Source organism: Sorex araneus, chromosome 6 (assembly GCF_027595985.1).
Source record: "Sorex araneus isolate mSorAra2 chromosome 6, mSorAra2.pri, whole genome shotgun sequence".
Lineage (NCBI taxonomy): Eukaryota > Metazoa > Chordata > Mammalia > Eulipotyphla > Soricidae > Sorex > Sorex araneus.
In genome coordinates, this window is record NC_073307.1 from 163090414 (window position 1) to 163106799 (window position 16386).

At 61.6% G+C, this 16386-nt stretch overlaps 1 protein-coding gene across 1 annotated transcript; it reads left to right on the forward strand.

Annotated features, from left to right (window-relative positions):
- Positions 1 to 901: 901 nt before the first annotated feature.
- FERMT3 (FERM domain containing kindlin 3) lies at positions 902 to 16207 on the forward strand. The gene is made up of 15 exons (XM_004618371.2): positions 902 to 1020; positions 1818 to 1990; positions 4494 to 4727; positions 5641 to 5760; positions 5851 to 6019; positions 6111 to 6213; positions 13247 to 13354; positions 13452 to 13586; positions 13657 to 13706; positions 13787 to 13911; positions 14038 to 14144; positions 14381 to 14611; positions 14949 to 15073; positions 15686 to 15827; positions 16015 to 16207. The coding sequence occupies exons 2-15, from the start codon at positions 1831 to 1833 to the stop codon at positions 16192 to 16194; spliced, it is 1989 nt and encodes a 662-aa protein (XP_004618428.1). The 5' UTR covers positions 902 to 1020; positions 1818 to 1830; the 3' UTR covers positions 16195 to 16207.
- Positions 16208 to 16386: the final 179 nt, after the last annotated feature.

Here is a 16386-nt window from a genome sequence, read left to right on the forward strand (position 1 = left end):
CTGCAGTCTTGGTCCTGGGCTGGGCGGCTGTCACTAGGTGGTGCTGTCCTCCCGGGAACAGGAGGGGGACAGCTCCCCAGAGCCGAGGTTCCCTTAGTGGGTTGGGCCAGCCCTACAGCCGCCAGGCTCTGTCGCTGAGCCTGCGGATGCCGGGGCCCAGCTGGGCAGTAGGGGGCAGCAGGGGCCGAGTGGGGTCCCTTCCGAGACCTTTACTGCGGTTGAAGGACAGGCCCTTGCTGCGCACAGCTGCGCGTCCTGCTGTCTCAGCTGGCCCCAAACCAGCGTTTCCCTGGGTCCCCACCCCCTGCCTCCCTGTCCTGGGGGCACCCCCCGAGAGAAGAGGCCTCTTTCGGCTCTGTCCTCTCCACTCCCAAACTCATTCCCACTGGCCTGCCAGGGTCTCTCTGAGCAGACATTGCCCAGTGACCTGACCACAAGGCTCACGCAGCCTGGGGGGGGACAGCTGGGGGGCTCTGAGCTGGTGGGCAGGGACTGGCAATGACCCGGCCTTTACACCTCTGAGCTTGGCAGGTTCGGAAATGGAGGCCTTAGTGGGGGTCAGTGGTCACGAGGAAGCTGTTCACTGGACAGAGGTGGACATTGGCCCGGGCTCTGCGGCTCACCCTGCCACCTCTGGGCCTTGCACGCCAACACCTCAGGGATGTGTTGGACCCGAGGCTGCCCCCCGGGTCTAAAGCTAGGCCTCGGCTCCCAGTGAGCCCCACTTCCTTCATATGAGGCCTGTGGGGTGACTTCGGGCCTCCCTCGCTTCCTGTGCTCACTGGGCGGGGGGCCCCTGGAACCCACAGCACCCTGGCAGTTTGCTTCCTGCACCCACGCCTGCCTGCCGCCTGCCCGCCCTGGGGAGGGGCAGAGCCCGCCCTGCTGGTGATAAGGCGCCGGCTTTGCCCTCTGCAGGAAGCTGCAAAGAGAAAGCCCAGGGGAGGCGCGCTGCGGCCAGCAGGTGCACCTCTGAGGCCCGGAGTGGCCACGTTCTAGCCCCTCACCCCTGTGGGCAAGGTAAGCGGGGTCCGCAGTGGAGAGTGGGCCCCAGGACCCTCTTCCGGGAGGGACCCTCGCCGGCATGCACTGTCCTGGAGAGTTGGCCCCTCCGGGCAGCTGGGCTGAGTTTGGGGCCAGGCTGTAGCCATTCTCCTTGTTCTCTTGGGGGGTGGGGGCACACTGGGTGGTGCTTAGGGGCTACTCCCGGGGCGGGGGGCTCCGATTTGCGCCTCTTGGTGCCGAGGATCAAGCCCGGTGACTCCACGTACAAAGTGTGAGTTTTTATTCTTTGTACCATCTCCTGGACCCCAAAGCCCTTTCTGTTATTTTCATCCTTTTTATTTTCGGGGGCATGGAGGGAGTCGGGCCACACCTGCCGGTGCTCGGGGCTGCCCTGTGCCCAGGGGTCACTCCTGGTGGAGCTCAGGAGACCATCTGCAGTGCCAAGAGGCCGGCCTGGGGTCGGCTGTGTACCTGACCCACGGGACTCCCTCCCTGCCCTGGAACCCTTTTCTGACCCAGGGGGCCATTTGTGGGTGGGCTGGGGGTGAGCCGCGGGCAGGGGGCAGGCGGTTGTGCCAGGCCCAGCCAGCACGGAGCGGGGTGGTCTCGAGCGAGCTCTTCCTGCTCCAAGCCCGGCGTCTGTGCCCACCGGCAGGAAGCGGACGCCTGGAAGGCTTATCTCCGAGGGTCCTTGTGGGGAGGGTCTGAGGGTGGCGGGAACAGCCCGACACCCCGCGTCCTTCGAGGCTGGGCAGTGTCCCTGCGCCTGGCCCCCCAGAGCCTGCCCATCTTGCTCCCTGCCACCCCCCAAGAACCTCGGCAGCCATGGCGGGCATGAAAACAGCCTCCGGGGACTACATCGACTCATCCTGGGAGCTGCGGGTGTTTGTGGGCGAGGAGGACCCCGAGGCCCAGTCGGTCACCCTCCGGGTCACTGGGGAGTCGCACATCGGCGGGGTGCTCCTGAAGATCGTGGAGGACATCAGTGAGTGTCCCCTCCCTGCTGCCGCCCTGACCCGGGCACTTCCGGGCCACCCCAGCTGCACGGGGCTCGATAGGGGTGCCCGTGACTCAGGCCTCCCCTTAATCATTCGCTTCCCAAAAAGACGTTTCCCCAACTTCCCCTCCCGGCCTCCCTCCCCCCCTGCCAGCCTGCCGGGCCACATGCACAGTGGGACGATGGGGGGTTTGGAGGGGAGCCCAGTGGGGTCCGAGGGCGGAAGGCGAGCCCTGGGGCAGGCCCTGCCCCCACAGGAAGTTGCAGCAGAGCCTCTGTGGTATCTGCCCCCAGAGGAGCAGGCCCAGGAGACGTGTCTGTGCCGTGGGGGCCGACTGGGGCCCTTCCCCGTGGGGGGCCCCTCCTGGGGGGGCAGCAGGAGTCTCCGATAGCCCTGCCCGGAACGCAGACCCCTGATAGGCAGTTGGGAGCATCTGTGGAGAGCAGAGCCCTGGGGCAGCTGGAGCCTGGGCTGATGGCGGAGGGAAGTTTCCAGAAAGCAGGGCCTAAAGGGACTGTGAAAGTGGAAGTGCAGAACAGAGGGTCCCTGAGGAGACCCACAGGCCGGGCTGAGCCAGCGCCCCAGAGCAGGCCGGCAGCTCCCACGGCAGCGCACCCCCAGCATGAGGCCCAAAGGGGAAGTCGGGGCAGCCGGTCCCCAGCGGAGGCTCCTGGGATCCACGCGGGTCCGTGGGAGGGGCCGGGGGCTGGGGGTGGGCTTCTGAACTGGGGTCTCTAGGGCGGCGAGCAGGGTGGCGGGTCAGGAGGACCCTCAGGAACATGTGAGGGGTGGGGAGACTGTGGAGAGGAAGGTGAGCAGGAAGCGGGGTGCACGTGCCTGAGTGATGGGTGCTCCGCCCGGGGGTGGGGGGACAGGTGTCCTCAGGACGCAGACGGGGGATGGCGCTTCTGTGCAGGCTCAGGCACCTGGGGAGCAGGAGGGGATTCCGACTGGCCTGAAGCAGAGGCTGCTTGGAGGAAGGACCAGGGGGCCTGCCGGGCGGGGCACAGGGCAGAGTCTGGGGGCTGAGACCCCAGGGAGGGAGAAGAGACCCCCGACTGAAGCCCAGAGGGCAGCAGGGACACGGTGAAGACAAGGGGAGGCGGCTCCAAGGGCTCAACGTGGATGCAGGGGTCCCGGCTTCCCTCCCTGGCCCTGCCTGGTCCCCCAAGTATCAGCGGGGGTGACACCCCAAAAGGAGAGCGAAAGATAGGACAAGAGCCACAGTGCAGGTCTTTTCCCGGCCTGTGACCTCAGCCACAGAAATGGGGTGACAAGAGACACTCCAAAGTGGGGTGACAAATGTCTCTTGAGAGGTGTCACAAGAAGATGTGTCGGCTGTGCTGAGATGCTCACCGCGCGGCCGCCAACCTGTGGGCAGTGCCCAGGGGAGAGAAGGGGTCCGAGGACCGAGGGGTGCCAGGCAGAGACGGCCTTCAGCCCAGAGCCGGTACCTGCACATTGCACCCCCCCAGTCAGTTCTAAATCTGTGACGGAGCCCCCACATGCCCAGGGGAGATCATGAATGTACCCCGAAACCAAGCACAGAATGGGGACACAGAGAAGGGGGGCTCCCAGGTGAGCCAGAACTGGACAGTGAGCCCAAAGCCCTCCTAAGCACAGGCTTCCCGTGGAGGAGGCCCAGGTTCCATCCCTGGCACCGTGTGCTCCAAGCACAGAGCCAGGGGACCCCCTTGGGGCCGGAGCCAGGACACAGCAGAGAGTGCATTTGCCTTGCATATGGCTGGCCCAGGTTCAATCCCCAACACCCCATGTCATCACCCCGAGTCCTCCAGGAGAGATCCCTGAGTGCAGAGCCAGGAGTAAGCCCTGAGCACCCCCAGGTGTGGTCAAAAACACAAAACAACCCCCCCCCAAAAAAAGCCACCGAGACACTCAGCCCCGAATCCCAGCAGAGAAACCCCTTTCCAGACTCAGCTGCCTGCGGCATCATCAGGGCCGGAGGGAACCGGGGTGCAGAGAGAGCCAGACCCCCTCTAGAGAGCCACGCTTCCCTCAGGCCAGCCGGGGAGCCGGTGCCCATCACCAGGAGTCTCATCTTGGTCACTGAGCGTCGCCTACATGGACTTAGGCCGCGGCAGGGCTGGGTGGGAACGACACCCGCCTCGTAGACTGGGACCCCAGGGCCTGAGCCAAGCTCCCAGAATTCCCCCCAGCCCATTGCTGCGCCCCAGTTTTCAGGAGGCCAGAGAGAGAGAGAGAGAGAGAGAGCGCACCAACCGGAACTGGCAGGAAGCAGTGGTCCCTGGGCTGGGGGCCATTCGGCAGGGACACTTGGGTCACCCAGTCCTAGCAGCTGAGTCCGGAGCAGGCGGGGCTCTGGGACCGCAGCCCAAGCTGGCCTGGGCTGGGCCCGAGGGAGAGCCTGTCCCCTGCGCGGCCATCCGGGCGGGCTCCCGCGTGGGGGGCAGAGGGGAGGGCGGCGGGCAGGTCTGATGGGCGCCCCATCTTCCCTCCCCGGGACCCCAGAGCGGAAGCAGGACTGGTCGGACCACGCCATCTGGTGGGAGCAGAAGCGGCAGTGGCTGCTGCAGACACACTGGACGCTGGACAAGTACGGCATCCTGGCCGACGCGCGCCTCTTCTTCGGCCCGCAGCACCGGCCCGTGCTGCTGCGCCTGCCCAACCGGCGCGCACTGCGCCTGCGCCTCAGCTTCTCGCAGCCGCTCTTCCAGGCCGTGGCCGCCGCCTGCCGCCTGCTCAGTGAGTCGGGGCACGAGGCTGGGCCCGGCTCCCAGGGACCCCAAAGCCCAGAGACCCCCCAGGGACCCCGAGACCCATTCCCCCCAAGGACCCCGAGGCGCAGCTTCCCAGGGACCCCAAGATCCAGCTTCCCAGGGACCCCGAGATCCATTCCCCACAGGGACCCCCAGGCCCAGCTTCCCAGGGGCCCCGAGATCCATTGCTCCCAGGGACCCCAAGATCCATTGCTCCCAGGGACCCCGAGGCCCAGCTTCCCAGGGACCCCAAGATCCATTGCTCCCAGGGACCCCGAGATCCATTGCTCCCAAGGACCCCGAGATCCATTGCACCCAAGGACCCCGAGATCCAGCTTCCCAGGGACCCCGAGATCCATTGCTCCCAGGGACTCCGAGGCCCAGCTTCCCAGGGACCCCGAGATCCATTGCTCCCAGGGACTCCGAGGCCCAGCTTCCCAGGGACCCCCAGATCTATTTCCCACAGGGACCCCGAGGCCCAGCTTCCCAGGGACCCCGAGATCCATTGCACCCAAGGACCCCGAGATCCAGCTTCCCAGGGACCCCGAGATCCATTGCTCCCAGGGACTCCGAGGCCCAGCTTCCCAGGGACCCCGAGATCCATTGCTCCCAGGGACTCCGAGGCCCAGCTTCCCAGGGACCCCCAGATCTATTTCCCACAGGGACCCCGAGGCCCAGCTTCCCAGGGACCCCGAGATCCATTGCTCCCAAGGACCCCGAGGCCCAGCTTCCCAGGGACCCCCAAAGCCTAGAGACTCCCTCTGGAACCCCAAGGCCCATTTCCCCCCAGGAACCCCGAGGCCCAGCTCCCCGAGGGACCCCCAAAGCCCAGAGACCCCCAGGGACCCCGAGGCCCGTTTCCCCCCCACCCCCGGGATCCTGAGGCCCAGCTCCCGCAGGTATCCGTCACCCCGAGGAGCTGTCTCTGCTCCGGGCTCCCGAGAAGAAGGAGAAGAAGAAGAAGGAGAAGGAGGCGGAGGAGGAGGTCTATGACCTCACGAAGGTGGTCCTGGCTGGGGGTGAGCACCGCGGGGGCGGGGGCGAGGGGAGTCGGGGGTGGGGGTGGGCGCAGGTCCCCGCCGCGGACACTGACCCTGAACGACCCCCAGGCGTGGCCCCCGTGCTGTTCCGGGGGATGCCGGCCCACTTCTCGGACAGCGCCCACAACGAGGCCTGCTACCGCATGCTGAGCCTCCCGCAGCCCCCGCCCGACCCACTCCTGCTCCAGCGCCTGCCGCGGCCCAGCGCCCTGCCCGACAAGACCCAGCTGCACAGCAGGTGCCCCTCACCCAGCAAACCGACCCCGAGACCAGGGCTCAGCCCCGACCCTTGGCCCCTGGCCCCTGACCCCTGTCTGCCTTGCGTCCAGGTGGCTGGACTCGTCCCGGTGCCTCATGCAGCAGGGCATCAAGGCCGGGGACACGCTCTGGCTGCGTTTCAAGTACTACAGTTTCCTGGACCTGGACCCCAAGGTGAGACGTGGGGGTCTGCGCTCCCGGACAGGGGACAGCGGGGCAGGGTTCCATTTCTGTCTTGTCACGTCTGTCCGTTTGTCCACTGTGTCCATGCTCCAGTTTGCTCTGCCAACACAGGCACAGGGCCCGGCTGAGGCGAAGGCCTCACCTCTCAAGGGCGCTGCAGTTGGGCAGTTGGGGGCTGGAGCGATGGCACAGCGGGGAGGGCGTTTGCCTTGCACGCAGCCGACCTGGGTTCGGTTCCCAGCATCCCATAGGGTCCCCTGAGCACCGCCAGGGGTGATTCCTGAGTGCAGAGCCAGGAGTGACCCCTGTGCATCGCCAGGTGTGAAAAAAGGGCGCTGCAGTTGGGAGCACAGGCCAGTGTTGATCGTGGTGGTCGATCCTGGAAGCCAGCTCCAGTGTGCACTCAGGGAAGGCTTCCTGGAGAGGGTGGCCCGGGTGCCTACAGGCACAAGCAGCTGCATCTGGGGGTGTCTCCCTGCCTCTGGTCTCCCCAGCAACCGAAGGGCTCCACCTATGTCTTTCAAAAAGCACTTCTCAGGGCTGGTGGGTTTGTCTTACATGCAGCTGACCTGGGTTCGATCTCTGGAAATCCATATGGTCTCCTGAGCACCACCAGCAATCCCTGAGTGCTGAGCCAGGAGTGACCCCTGAGCATCGCTGGGTGTCACCCCAAACAAAAAACCAAGAAAAACTCACTTCCCTGCCCATGCCCCACTTCCGTCCCCCTTCCCTGCCGTCTCTAAGCACGAGTGTGCGGTAGCCGGGGCCCTGTGCCCTGGCACCCTGAAATCCTCCTCCAAGCCTTTCCCACCGGTGCCCCCAACTCCCTCTTCTCGGCCAAACCTATCCTGTGTCTCTGATCCCCCCCACAATCACCACCCATGGGCCCACCCACAAACCCTTGATGGGCCCCCTACCACCCCAGCCTGGCTGGGCCCCCAGGAGAGACCCCCGGAGGTGTTGAGGGTTGTGTGGGGAGAGATTCAGAGTGGCCAGATGGGATGCCAGGCAAGCAGCTTCACCCCTGTACTATCTTTTTGGCTCCTTTCTTTTTTTTTTTTTTTTGCTTTTTGGGTCACACCCGGCAATGCACAGGGGTTACTCCTGGCTCTGCACTCAGGAATTACCCCTGGCAGTGCTCAGGGGACCATATGGGATGCTGGGATTCGAACCTGGGTTGGCCGGGTGCAAGGCAAATGCCCTACCCGCTGTGCTATCGCTCCAGCCCCTTTCTGGCTCCTTTCTTCCTCCCTTTTCCTTTCTAGTTTTGGGGGCACACCCGGTGGTGCTCAGGACTACTCTTGGTTCAGTGCTTAGAAGTCTCACCCAGCAGTGCTCGGGAGACCATACAGTATTGGGGATTGAACCTGGGCTTCCTGCATGCAAAGCATGAACCAAGCCCTTTGAGTTCTCGCCAGCTTTCCTTATTTTATTTTATTTTATTTTTCACTTTTGGGTCACACCTGGCGATGATCAGAGGTTCCTCCAGGCTCTGCACTCAGGAATTACTCCTGGCAGTGCTCGGGGGACCATATGGGATGCCAGGGATCAAACCTGGGTCGGCCGCGTGCAAGGCAAACGCCCTACCCGCTGTCCTATTGCGCCAGCCTTCCTTAATTTTTTTTTCTTTCTTTTTGGGTCACACCTGGCAATGCTCAGGGGTTACTCCTAGCTCTGCACTCAGGAATCACCCCTGGCAGTGCTCAGAGGACCATATGGGATGCTGGGAATCGAACCCGGGTCAGCCGCGTGCAAGGCAAACGCCCTACCCAATGTACTATTGCTCCAGCCCCACCTTCCTTAATTTTTTATTTCAAATGTTAGCTCCCGGTTTTGTTGTTGGTTTTTTTTCCCACCCCCTGTATGTTTTGGGCCATACCCAGCAGTGCTCAGAGCCGACTTCTCGACCTGTGCTCAGGATAATTCCTGGTGGTGCTCAGGCAACCAGACGTGGGGCCAGGGGTCAAACCAGGCTTGGCCAAGTGCAAGGCCAATGCACTGCCCACTGTCCTATGCCTCAGGCTTCCTTTTTTTTTTTTTACTTTCTTTTTTTTTGGGGGGGGCCACACCCAGCGATGCTCAGGGGTTACTCCTGGCTCTGCACTCAGGAATTACTCCTGGCGGTGCTTGGGGGACCATATGGGATGCTGGGGATCGAACCCGGGTCGGGCGCGTGCAAGGCAAACGCCCTACCCGCTGTGCTATCGCTCCGGCCCCGCCTCAGGCTTCCTTCGATTCTGATTTCTAAAGATGTTGATCAGGCCCCTCCCACCCCTACTGCGTACACAATTCTTTGTGCCTTTCCAATTGAGTTATGGTTTTTGGTTAAAACAACATGGTCATGGCCATTAATAGTAACACATAAATAGTGTTGTTAGCTAAGCCACACAGTCACCACACTTCCTTTCTTGGTCAAATTTTTCTTGGAGTTCATCATTGCTATATTTTTACTTATTTTTTCTATTCATGATGCACACTTCCAAGAGACCCCACGGGGCTGGAGAGACGGTATGACCGGAAAAGTGCTGCCTTGCACGTGGTAGACCCAGGTTTGATCCCAGCACCCTAGGCCCACCAGGGTGCAGCATGCTAAGGGGAGGGGAATATCTTTACAGTGACTGGGTGAAATGTTCCAGAACCAACCCCTTTTTGTGCAACTCCAATGTGGCTCCAAGCTGCAACTTCTGAGTCACACCCGGCGATGCACAGGGTTTATTCCTGCTCTGCACTCAGGAATTAACTCCTGGCGGTGCTCAGGGGACCATATGGGATGCTGGGAATCTAACCCAGGTCGGCCACATGCAAGGCAAATGCCCTACCCGCTGTGCTATCGCTCCAGCCCCAAGACAGAACTTCTGGCCACTATTCTGGGACTTCCTTACTGGACTTCCTGGTTCTTGGCTCTTTCTCTTGTTCTTTGGAGGGTGGGGGGATGGTGGGACACACCCAGCAGTGCTCAGGGCTCAGTCCAGGATATGTGCTGAGGAATCACTCCTAGTGGTGTTCAGGGGATGCAGTGCTGGGAGTGAAACCAAATCGGCTGCATGCCAGGCAAGGGCCTGCCTGCTCTACTGTCTCTCTGGCCCCTGTGTTTGTTCTGTGCTGTGTTGTGTTGGCTTGATTGTTTGGGGGCCACACCTGGCTATGCTCAGGGACCATCCTAGAGCTGCTAAGGATTGAACCCAGTTCAGCTGCATGCAAGGCAAGTGCCTTACCTGCGGTGCTATCTCTCTGGATGGCCCGCTCTCTCCTTTTTTTCCAGCTGGTACCCCATCTCATTGGAGTATGGATTTCAAAAGTTTCCCCTGAAAGGGACATGAGACATAAACTCTTAGACATGCTGGGCCTGCGTCTCCTCAAGCCCGTGTTCTCCCTCAACACATATCTCACTTGTTTGCCTCTCTGTCTCTTAGTTTTTTTCCTCTCTGGAGAAGCCCATTCTCTCTCTCTCTCTCTCTCTCTCTCTCTCTCTCTCTCTCTCTCTCTCTCTCTCTCTCTCTCTCTCTCTCTCTCTCTCATACCCAGTGATGCTCAGGGGTTCCTCCTGGCTTTGCACTCAGGAATTACTCCTGTCTGTGCTTGGGGGACCATATGGGATTCTGGGGATTGAACTCGGGTTAGCCACGTGCAAGGCAAACGCCCTCCCCGCTGTGCTATCACTCCAGCCCCCCATGTTCTCTTGAACATATATTTCCTCTCTTTCTCTCACTTCACATCTTTCTAAGTAAGGTTTTGTTTTGTTTTGTTTTTTCTTTTTGTTTTTTTGCTCTTTGGGTCACAGCTGGTGATGCTCAGGGGTTCCTCCTGGCTCTGCACTCAGGAATTACTCCTGGCGGTGCTCAGGGGACCATATGGGATGCAGAGAATAGAACCCAGGTCGGCTGCATGCAAGGCAAACACCCTACCCACTGTGCTATTGCTCCAGCCTCCTAAGTAAGTTTAAAAAAATTACCTTGCCAAAAAAAAAAAAAAAGAGTTAGGCCCATAGAGGTCATGTTTACGCTGACATGCATGATAGTTTGATTTGACTGGAGCCATCCCCACCTCAACGTTCGTTTGTTTCTGGGCCGTGTCTGGTGGTGCTCAGGGTTACTCCTGGCCCTGCACTCAGGAACCACTCCTGGAGGTGGTCAGGGGACCCTATGGGATGCCAGGGATCAAACCCAATGTGGCCGCATGCAGGGCAAGCACCCTACCCACTGTGCTATCTTTCTGGCCCCTACATAGTTTTATTTTTTTTATGAGTCGGGCTCTTATGCCCCTTCTGGGTAATACTTCCCATAGGTGGTAAAGCTAATGTCCCTTCTGTGTGTGTTTGCAGATCCACTCTGGGGTTTCCCACATAGATACGTTTCCTACCCCTGAAATGTACCACCCTGTCCAGTAATGTTACTTCTTGCTTTGGTTTCTGGTGCTCAGGGCTGACTCCTGGCTCTGTGCTCAGGGCTGGCTCTAGGCGAGCTCAGCGGACCATGCGTGGTGCTGGGGATTAAAGTCGGGTCAGCCACGTCCAAGGGCAGCATCCTTTTCCTGCCTATCATCCTGGCCCCGCACCGATGTTACTTCTGATACCAGGTTAGCGGGTTGAGGTTTGCAGCACGGACAGGGCACGGTCCTCCGCCCCGCGCGTTATCCCCGCATCCTCCCCGTGTCCTGGAGCCCTGATTCATCTTTTCCCTCGGTGACGTCAGCCTGCCGCCACCATCTTCCCTTCTTGGCCCCGGGTGGTGGGACGGGCCCTTCCTGGTTGGGGATGCACAGAAACGTGAGGAGCTCCTGTGTCTGTCTTCCGTGGACCCAGGTGTGGTTGCTCCGAGGTAGGCCACGGAGGGCTGTGCAGTGGGTGAGCGCCCTCAGCGCCGCCCTGTCGCCGACCCCCACCGCGGCTGGCCAGGGGGTCCCTCGGTTCTCCCACGCTGCCTGTCCCGGGAGCTCTTCTCCCTGGCTTGTGCCTGTACCTCGTGTGGGCTGCTTGTTTATTTGCTGTTTTAAACAGCATCCCTGAGGTCTGACTTCCGTGCCACGAGCACTGCTCTCTGTAAACAGGCAGTTAGATTGTTTTTGATAAGCGTAAACAGTTGTGCAAGCAGTGTTAGGCTGTTTCCAACGCTCCAGAAAGTTCCCTGGCGCTCAGTGGCTGTCATTCTCCCTCCCGCCCCCAAACCCAGAAGACCTTTAGGGGGAGTTAGTTAACTTTTCCTGGATGATTGATGAAAGTAGTCCTTTCTCACTTTGTGGCCATTTTGTTTTGGGGGTCACACCTGGTGATGCTCACGACTTACTCCTGGCTCTCCGCTCAGGAATTACTCCTGGCGGTACCCAGTGGGGGGTGGGGTAGATAGACCCTGGGTCAGCCGCATGTAAGGCAAGCACCCTACTGCTTGTACTACTCAGAGTCTGATTGTTATTTTCTTTTTTGTTTTCCTTTTTGGGTCATACCCGCAATGCTCAGGGGTTACTTCTGGCTCTGCACTCAGGAATTACTCCTGGAGGTGGTTGGGGGATCCTACGAGATGCCAGGGATTGAACCCAGGTCATCCATGTGCAAGGCAAACGCCCTACCTGCGTACTATCACTCCAGCCCCTATTCTTTTTTTTTTCCAGCCCCTATTCTTAATTTTTATTTAATTTTTTTTTCTTTTGGCTCACACCCGACGATGCACAGGGGTTACTCCTTGCTCTGCACTCAGGAATTACTCCTGGCGGTGCTCGGGGGACCATATGGGATGCTGGGACTCGAACCCAGGTCAGCCGCGTGCAAGGCAAACGCCCTACCCACTGTGCTATCACTCCAGCTCCTATTTTTATTTTCTAAATGCAGCAGTTTCTCTCTCTAAGGATGACTTGTGGTTAGAGTTTCCTGGGCTCCCTGTCCCTCCGATTTTCCTTCCTCCCGCTCTCTGCCCCTGCCCCATCCCGGGTCCTTGCCGGCAGCTTTCTCACCGTGGCCAACGCTCACCCTGTTCAGGCTTGGCAAGGGCTCTAGGACACTGGAAACCTGAGGGTGTGAGTGGGGCCTGGTGCTTGGGGCGCCCGCACGTGGGGGCCTGGAGTCTGGGGAGCAGGGGCCGGGGGGTCTGTGGACAGGCTGGGAATGGTGGCTGGGGCACCCTCATCCCACTTCTCCTGGAGCTCTGAATGTACGCCCCCCACCTCTGGCTCTGTGTCCCAGGGGAGCGGCTCAAGCTGTGCCACGCCCAATGGGCATCTCTGGCTGCAGACACCCACCCTGTGCCCCTTTCTGTAACTCTCACTGGGTCCCATGTGAACGGGGCGCTTTGGTCCAGCTCTTAGTTCTTTAGCGTCTGGCTTTCTGCCCCTCTCAGAAGTCAGGGTCCCGCCAGCCGAGCACGAATGGGGGCCAGAGAGACCCGGGCTTCCCTCCTGCCCCTGGCGGCCCTTCCGCTCTTGCTGCCCACCCTCCATATTCCCTTGACTTGTCTCTCCCACTCTCTTCTTTGTCCTTTGGGGTCAGCTTTTTTGGCTTTTTGGGTCACACCCGGCGACGCACAGGGGTTACTCATGACTCATGCACTCAGGAACTACTGGCAGTGGTCAGGGGACCATATGGGATGCTGGGAATCGAACCTGGGTCGGTTGCATGCAAGGCAAACAAATGCGCTACCTCCTGTGCTATCGCTCCAGCCCTGGGGTCAGCTCTTTAATCCTTTACTAGCAATTTTGGGGGCTTCAGAGGGAGCACGGGCTGAGGGACCTTGGAGCTTCTCTCTGGCACCCCTTCCACAGCCCCTTGGTTACCCCCAGGTCTCAAGTATCCCGAAGTAGCCCTCGGGCCCCATTTCCCTTGCCGGGGAGCCCATGTGGGTGCCCCTGGCCACTCCTCCCCATGCCCCTGTGCTATTAGACTGTGCCTTGATGGGGGCACTAGCTTGCTTGGTGCCCTGGGCACATGGGATGCGCCAAGCTCAGGCCCGCGGAGCCCCGGCCGGGCCATCATCAGGGGCTCGGTGTGAGGGTGCTGGGGCCCATGGCGCCTGACAGGGCCGTGCCACCCCCACCGCAGACGGACCCCGTGCGGCTGACGCAGTTGTACGAGCAGGCGCGCTGGGACCTGTTGCTGGAGGAGACGGACTGCACGGAGGAGGAGATGATGGTGTTCGCAGCCCTGCAGGTGCAGGGCGTGGGGCAGGGGCGCGGGGGGTGGGGGGCAGCAGTGGGGTGCCCGGGTGGCTCATTCAGTCCTCCCTGGTCTGTGCCTCCCATCCCAGTACCACATTAACAAGCTGACCCAGAGCGGGGAGGTGGGCGAGCAGGCCGGCTCTGACCCAGGGCTGGACGACCTGGACGCAGCCCTGAGCAACCTGGAGGTGAAGCTGGAGGGCTCAACGCCCAAGGAAGTGCTGGTGAGTGAGCGGGGCGCCCGCGGGTGGAGCCTGCAGCCCCGGGCACCCCTCTGACCGCCCCCCTCCGCAGGACAGCCTCACCACCATCCCAGAGCTCAAGGACAATCTGCGCATCTTCCGGTGAGTGGGGGCTCCCGGGGGGGGGGAGAGAGGTGGGGCGGGGCGGGGGCAGCCCTCGAACCCTTCGTGCCCACCCGCAGGCCGCGGAAGCTGACCCTGAAGGGGTACCGCCAGCACTGGGTGGTGTTCAAGGACACCACCCTGTCCTACTACAAGAACCAGGAGGAGGCCCCAGGGGACCCCATCCAGCAGCTTAACCTCAAGAGTGAGTGGCCAGGACGTGAACTGGCGCTGAGAGCGGGGATCCCCTCAGTCTCCCTTTGGGGGTGCGAAAGATGTATTCCCCACGCTCTGGCTCAGGACCCTTCTCTGAGCCCCTTTTACCCTCCAGGCTGTGAGGTGGTCCCCGACGTCAATGTCTCCAGCCAGAAGTTCTGCATCAAGCTGCTGGTGCCCTCCCCGGAGGGCATGAGCGAAATCCACCTGCGGTGCCAGGATGTGAGTGGGGCTGGGCGGGGCCTGCAGGCGGGGCTGTGATGGTGGGTGGGGCTATGTGATGGTGGGCGGGGCCTGGGGCGGAGCGTGGTGGGCGGGGCCTGAGAGGTGAGACTGGATGGTGAGATGGGAATGGGCTTGGCCAGTATCATCTAGGGGCTGGGCTTGGAGGGGCGGAGCGGGGCCTTTGGGAACCCCCAGCCTCCCAGAATCCGCCCACTTGCCCACCTCCTCCGCAGGAGCAGCAGTATGCCCACTGGATGGCCGCCTGCCGCCTGGCCTCCAAGGGCCGCACCATGGCCGACAGCAGCTACAACAGCGAGGTACAGGCCATCCTGGCCTTCCTCAGCCTGCAGCGCTCCGGAGGGGGTTCTGGGGACCCCACACAGGGTCCCGATGCCACCACGGAGGGCCTCAACCCCTACGGCCTGGTGGCTCCCCGCTTTCAGCGCAAACTGAAGGCCAAGCAGGTACCGAGAGAGTGGACGCGGGGCTGGACCGTTGTGTCCACCTGGGCTTGCTGCGTCCCAAGATCACCACACCCCCTTCCCCCGGGAGGTCCCCAGCTTTCTCATCCTTCGCCCTGCCCGGGTCCCTGAGAGAGAGGGATCCTTCTGCTGGTCCCCATGCATTGGGAGGGATCCTGTATCCGTGTGCCCCTCAAGGCCCTGCTCAGCTCCTGTGGGTAGAGGTGAGCGAGATCTTTGGGTGCCCCGGCCTGGTCACTGCCCTGGCCCTGCTTTCGAGGGCCCCCCGCTCATGCGGGCAGGCCGAGGAGGGCTGGCCCTCAATGGTGGGGTTGCACAGCTCACGCCGCGGATCCTGGAAGCCCACCAGCACGTGGCCCAGCTCTCGCTGTCCGAGGCCCAGCTGCGCTTCATCCAGGCCTGGCAGTCCCTGCCCGACTTCGGCATCTCCTATTTCACTGTCAGGTAGGAGGCCGCCCCATCCTCGTGGATGCCTGTGTGTTCCCCATCGTGCACCCCAGAGCAGACGAGGGGCGTCAGAAAGGGAGGGCAGGGGGCCAGTTCCCACGACAGCTTGGCAGGGTCTTTCCCTCCTGGGCCTGTCAGCAGCTCAGGGGGACAGACCCGCAGTGACCGGGGAGCGTCCAGGGCCCGAGCCTGCAGCCATGTGAGATGGGAGTGAGACGGGGATGGCGACATGGAGCCAGCAGGGCTCTGCAAGGCAGGGGCTGTCTGCCTGCCGTGCTGAATGCTAATGACAGCCGTTAGAGTCCTGACACCCATTTTCCAAAGGAGAAACTCAAACTCGGGGTCCTGAAAACCTTTTTTATCTTGGTTTTGGGGCCCCCGACTGAGTTCAGGGCTGACTCCTGGCGGGATCCCGGGGACCGTATGAAGTGCTGGGGAGGTAACACGGGTTGGACACTCCAAGGGAAGGACCTTACCTCTGAGCTGCTTCTGTGCCCGAGGGGTGCAGAGACCCTTCCTGGGTCCCCTTCACCGCTGATTCCCCCGCTGGGGCACTCAGGGGCCGTGCAGGCCTGGGTCCTAGCTCAACACTCTTCCCTCGGAGACTAGGTTCAAGGGCAGCAGGAAAGACGAGATCCTGGGCATCGCCAACAACCGACTAATCCGCATTGACTTGGCCGTGGGTGACGTGGTCAAGACCTGGCGGTTCAGCAACATGCGCCAGTGGAACGTCAACTGGGACATTCAGCAGGTGGGCTGGCGTCGATGCGGAGCCCGAGGGGACTGGAGCTGCTGTGGGCGGGGCTGAGAGACTGGAACTGCCGTGGGCGGGGCCAGAGAAGAGAAGATGCTGTGGGCGGGGCCAGACCCTGGGGCCCAATGGGGGCTGCTTCTTTCTCCACTTGTACCAGCCTCTCCCTTCCACGTCCTCCCTGCAGGTGGCCATCGAATTTGACGAACACATCAACGTGGCTTTCAGCTGCATGTCTGCCAGCTGTCGCATCGTGCACGAGTACATCGGGGGCTACATCTTTCTGTCCACGCGGGAGCGGGCCCGAGGGGAGGAACTAGATGAAGACCTCTTCCTCCAGCTCACCGGAGGCCACGAGGCCTTCTGAGGCTGGTCTTTCTGCCTTCGTCCCCACTCACCACCTGCCACAGCCACTCCCAAGCCCACACCTATTGGGACGCACTGCTCACACCCTCTCCAGACACGAAGCGAATGGGTCATATGCACCCGCCGCCACTGGCTTTGTGCAATCCGGGGACCTGCTGGTGCCAGACTCCCGTCCTGCAGACTAGGGAAGGTG

Bases quoted from the DNA above. Each gene is read 5' to 3' on its own strand.
- FERMT3 (XM_004618371.2), top strand. From the start codon at position 1,831: ATGGCGGGCATGAAAACAGCCTCCGGGGACTACATCGACTCATCCTGG. The intron at 1,991-4,493 runs GTGAGTGTCCCC...CCGGGACCCCAG, and splicing joins GAAGATCGTGGAGGACATCA to AGCGGAAGCAGGACTGGTCG. The intron at 14,145-14,380 runs GTGAGTGGGGCT...CCTCCTCCGCAG, and splicing joins TCCACCTGCGGTGCCAGGAT to GAGCAGCAGTATGCCCACTG.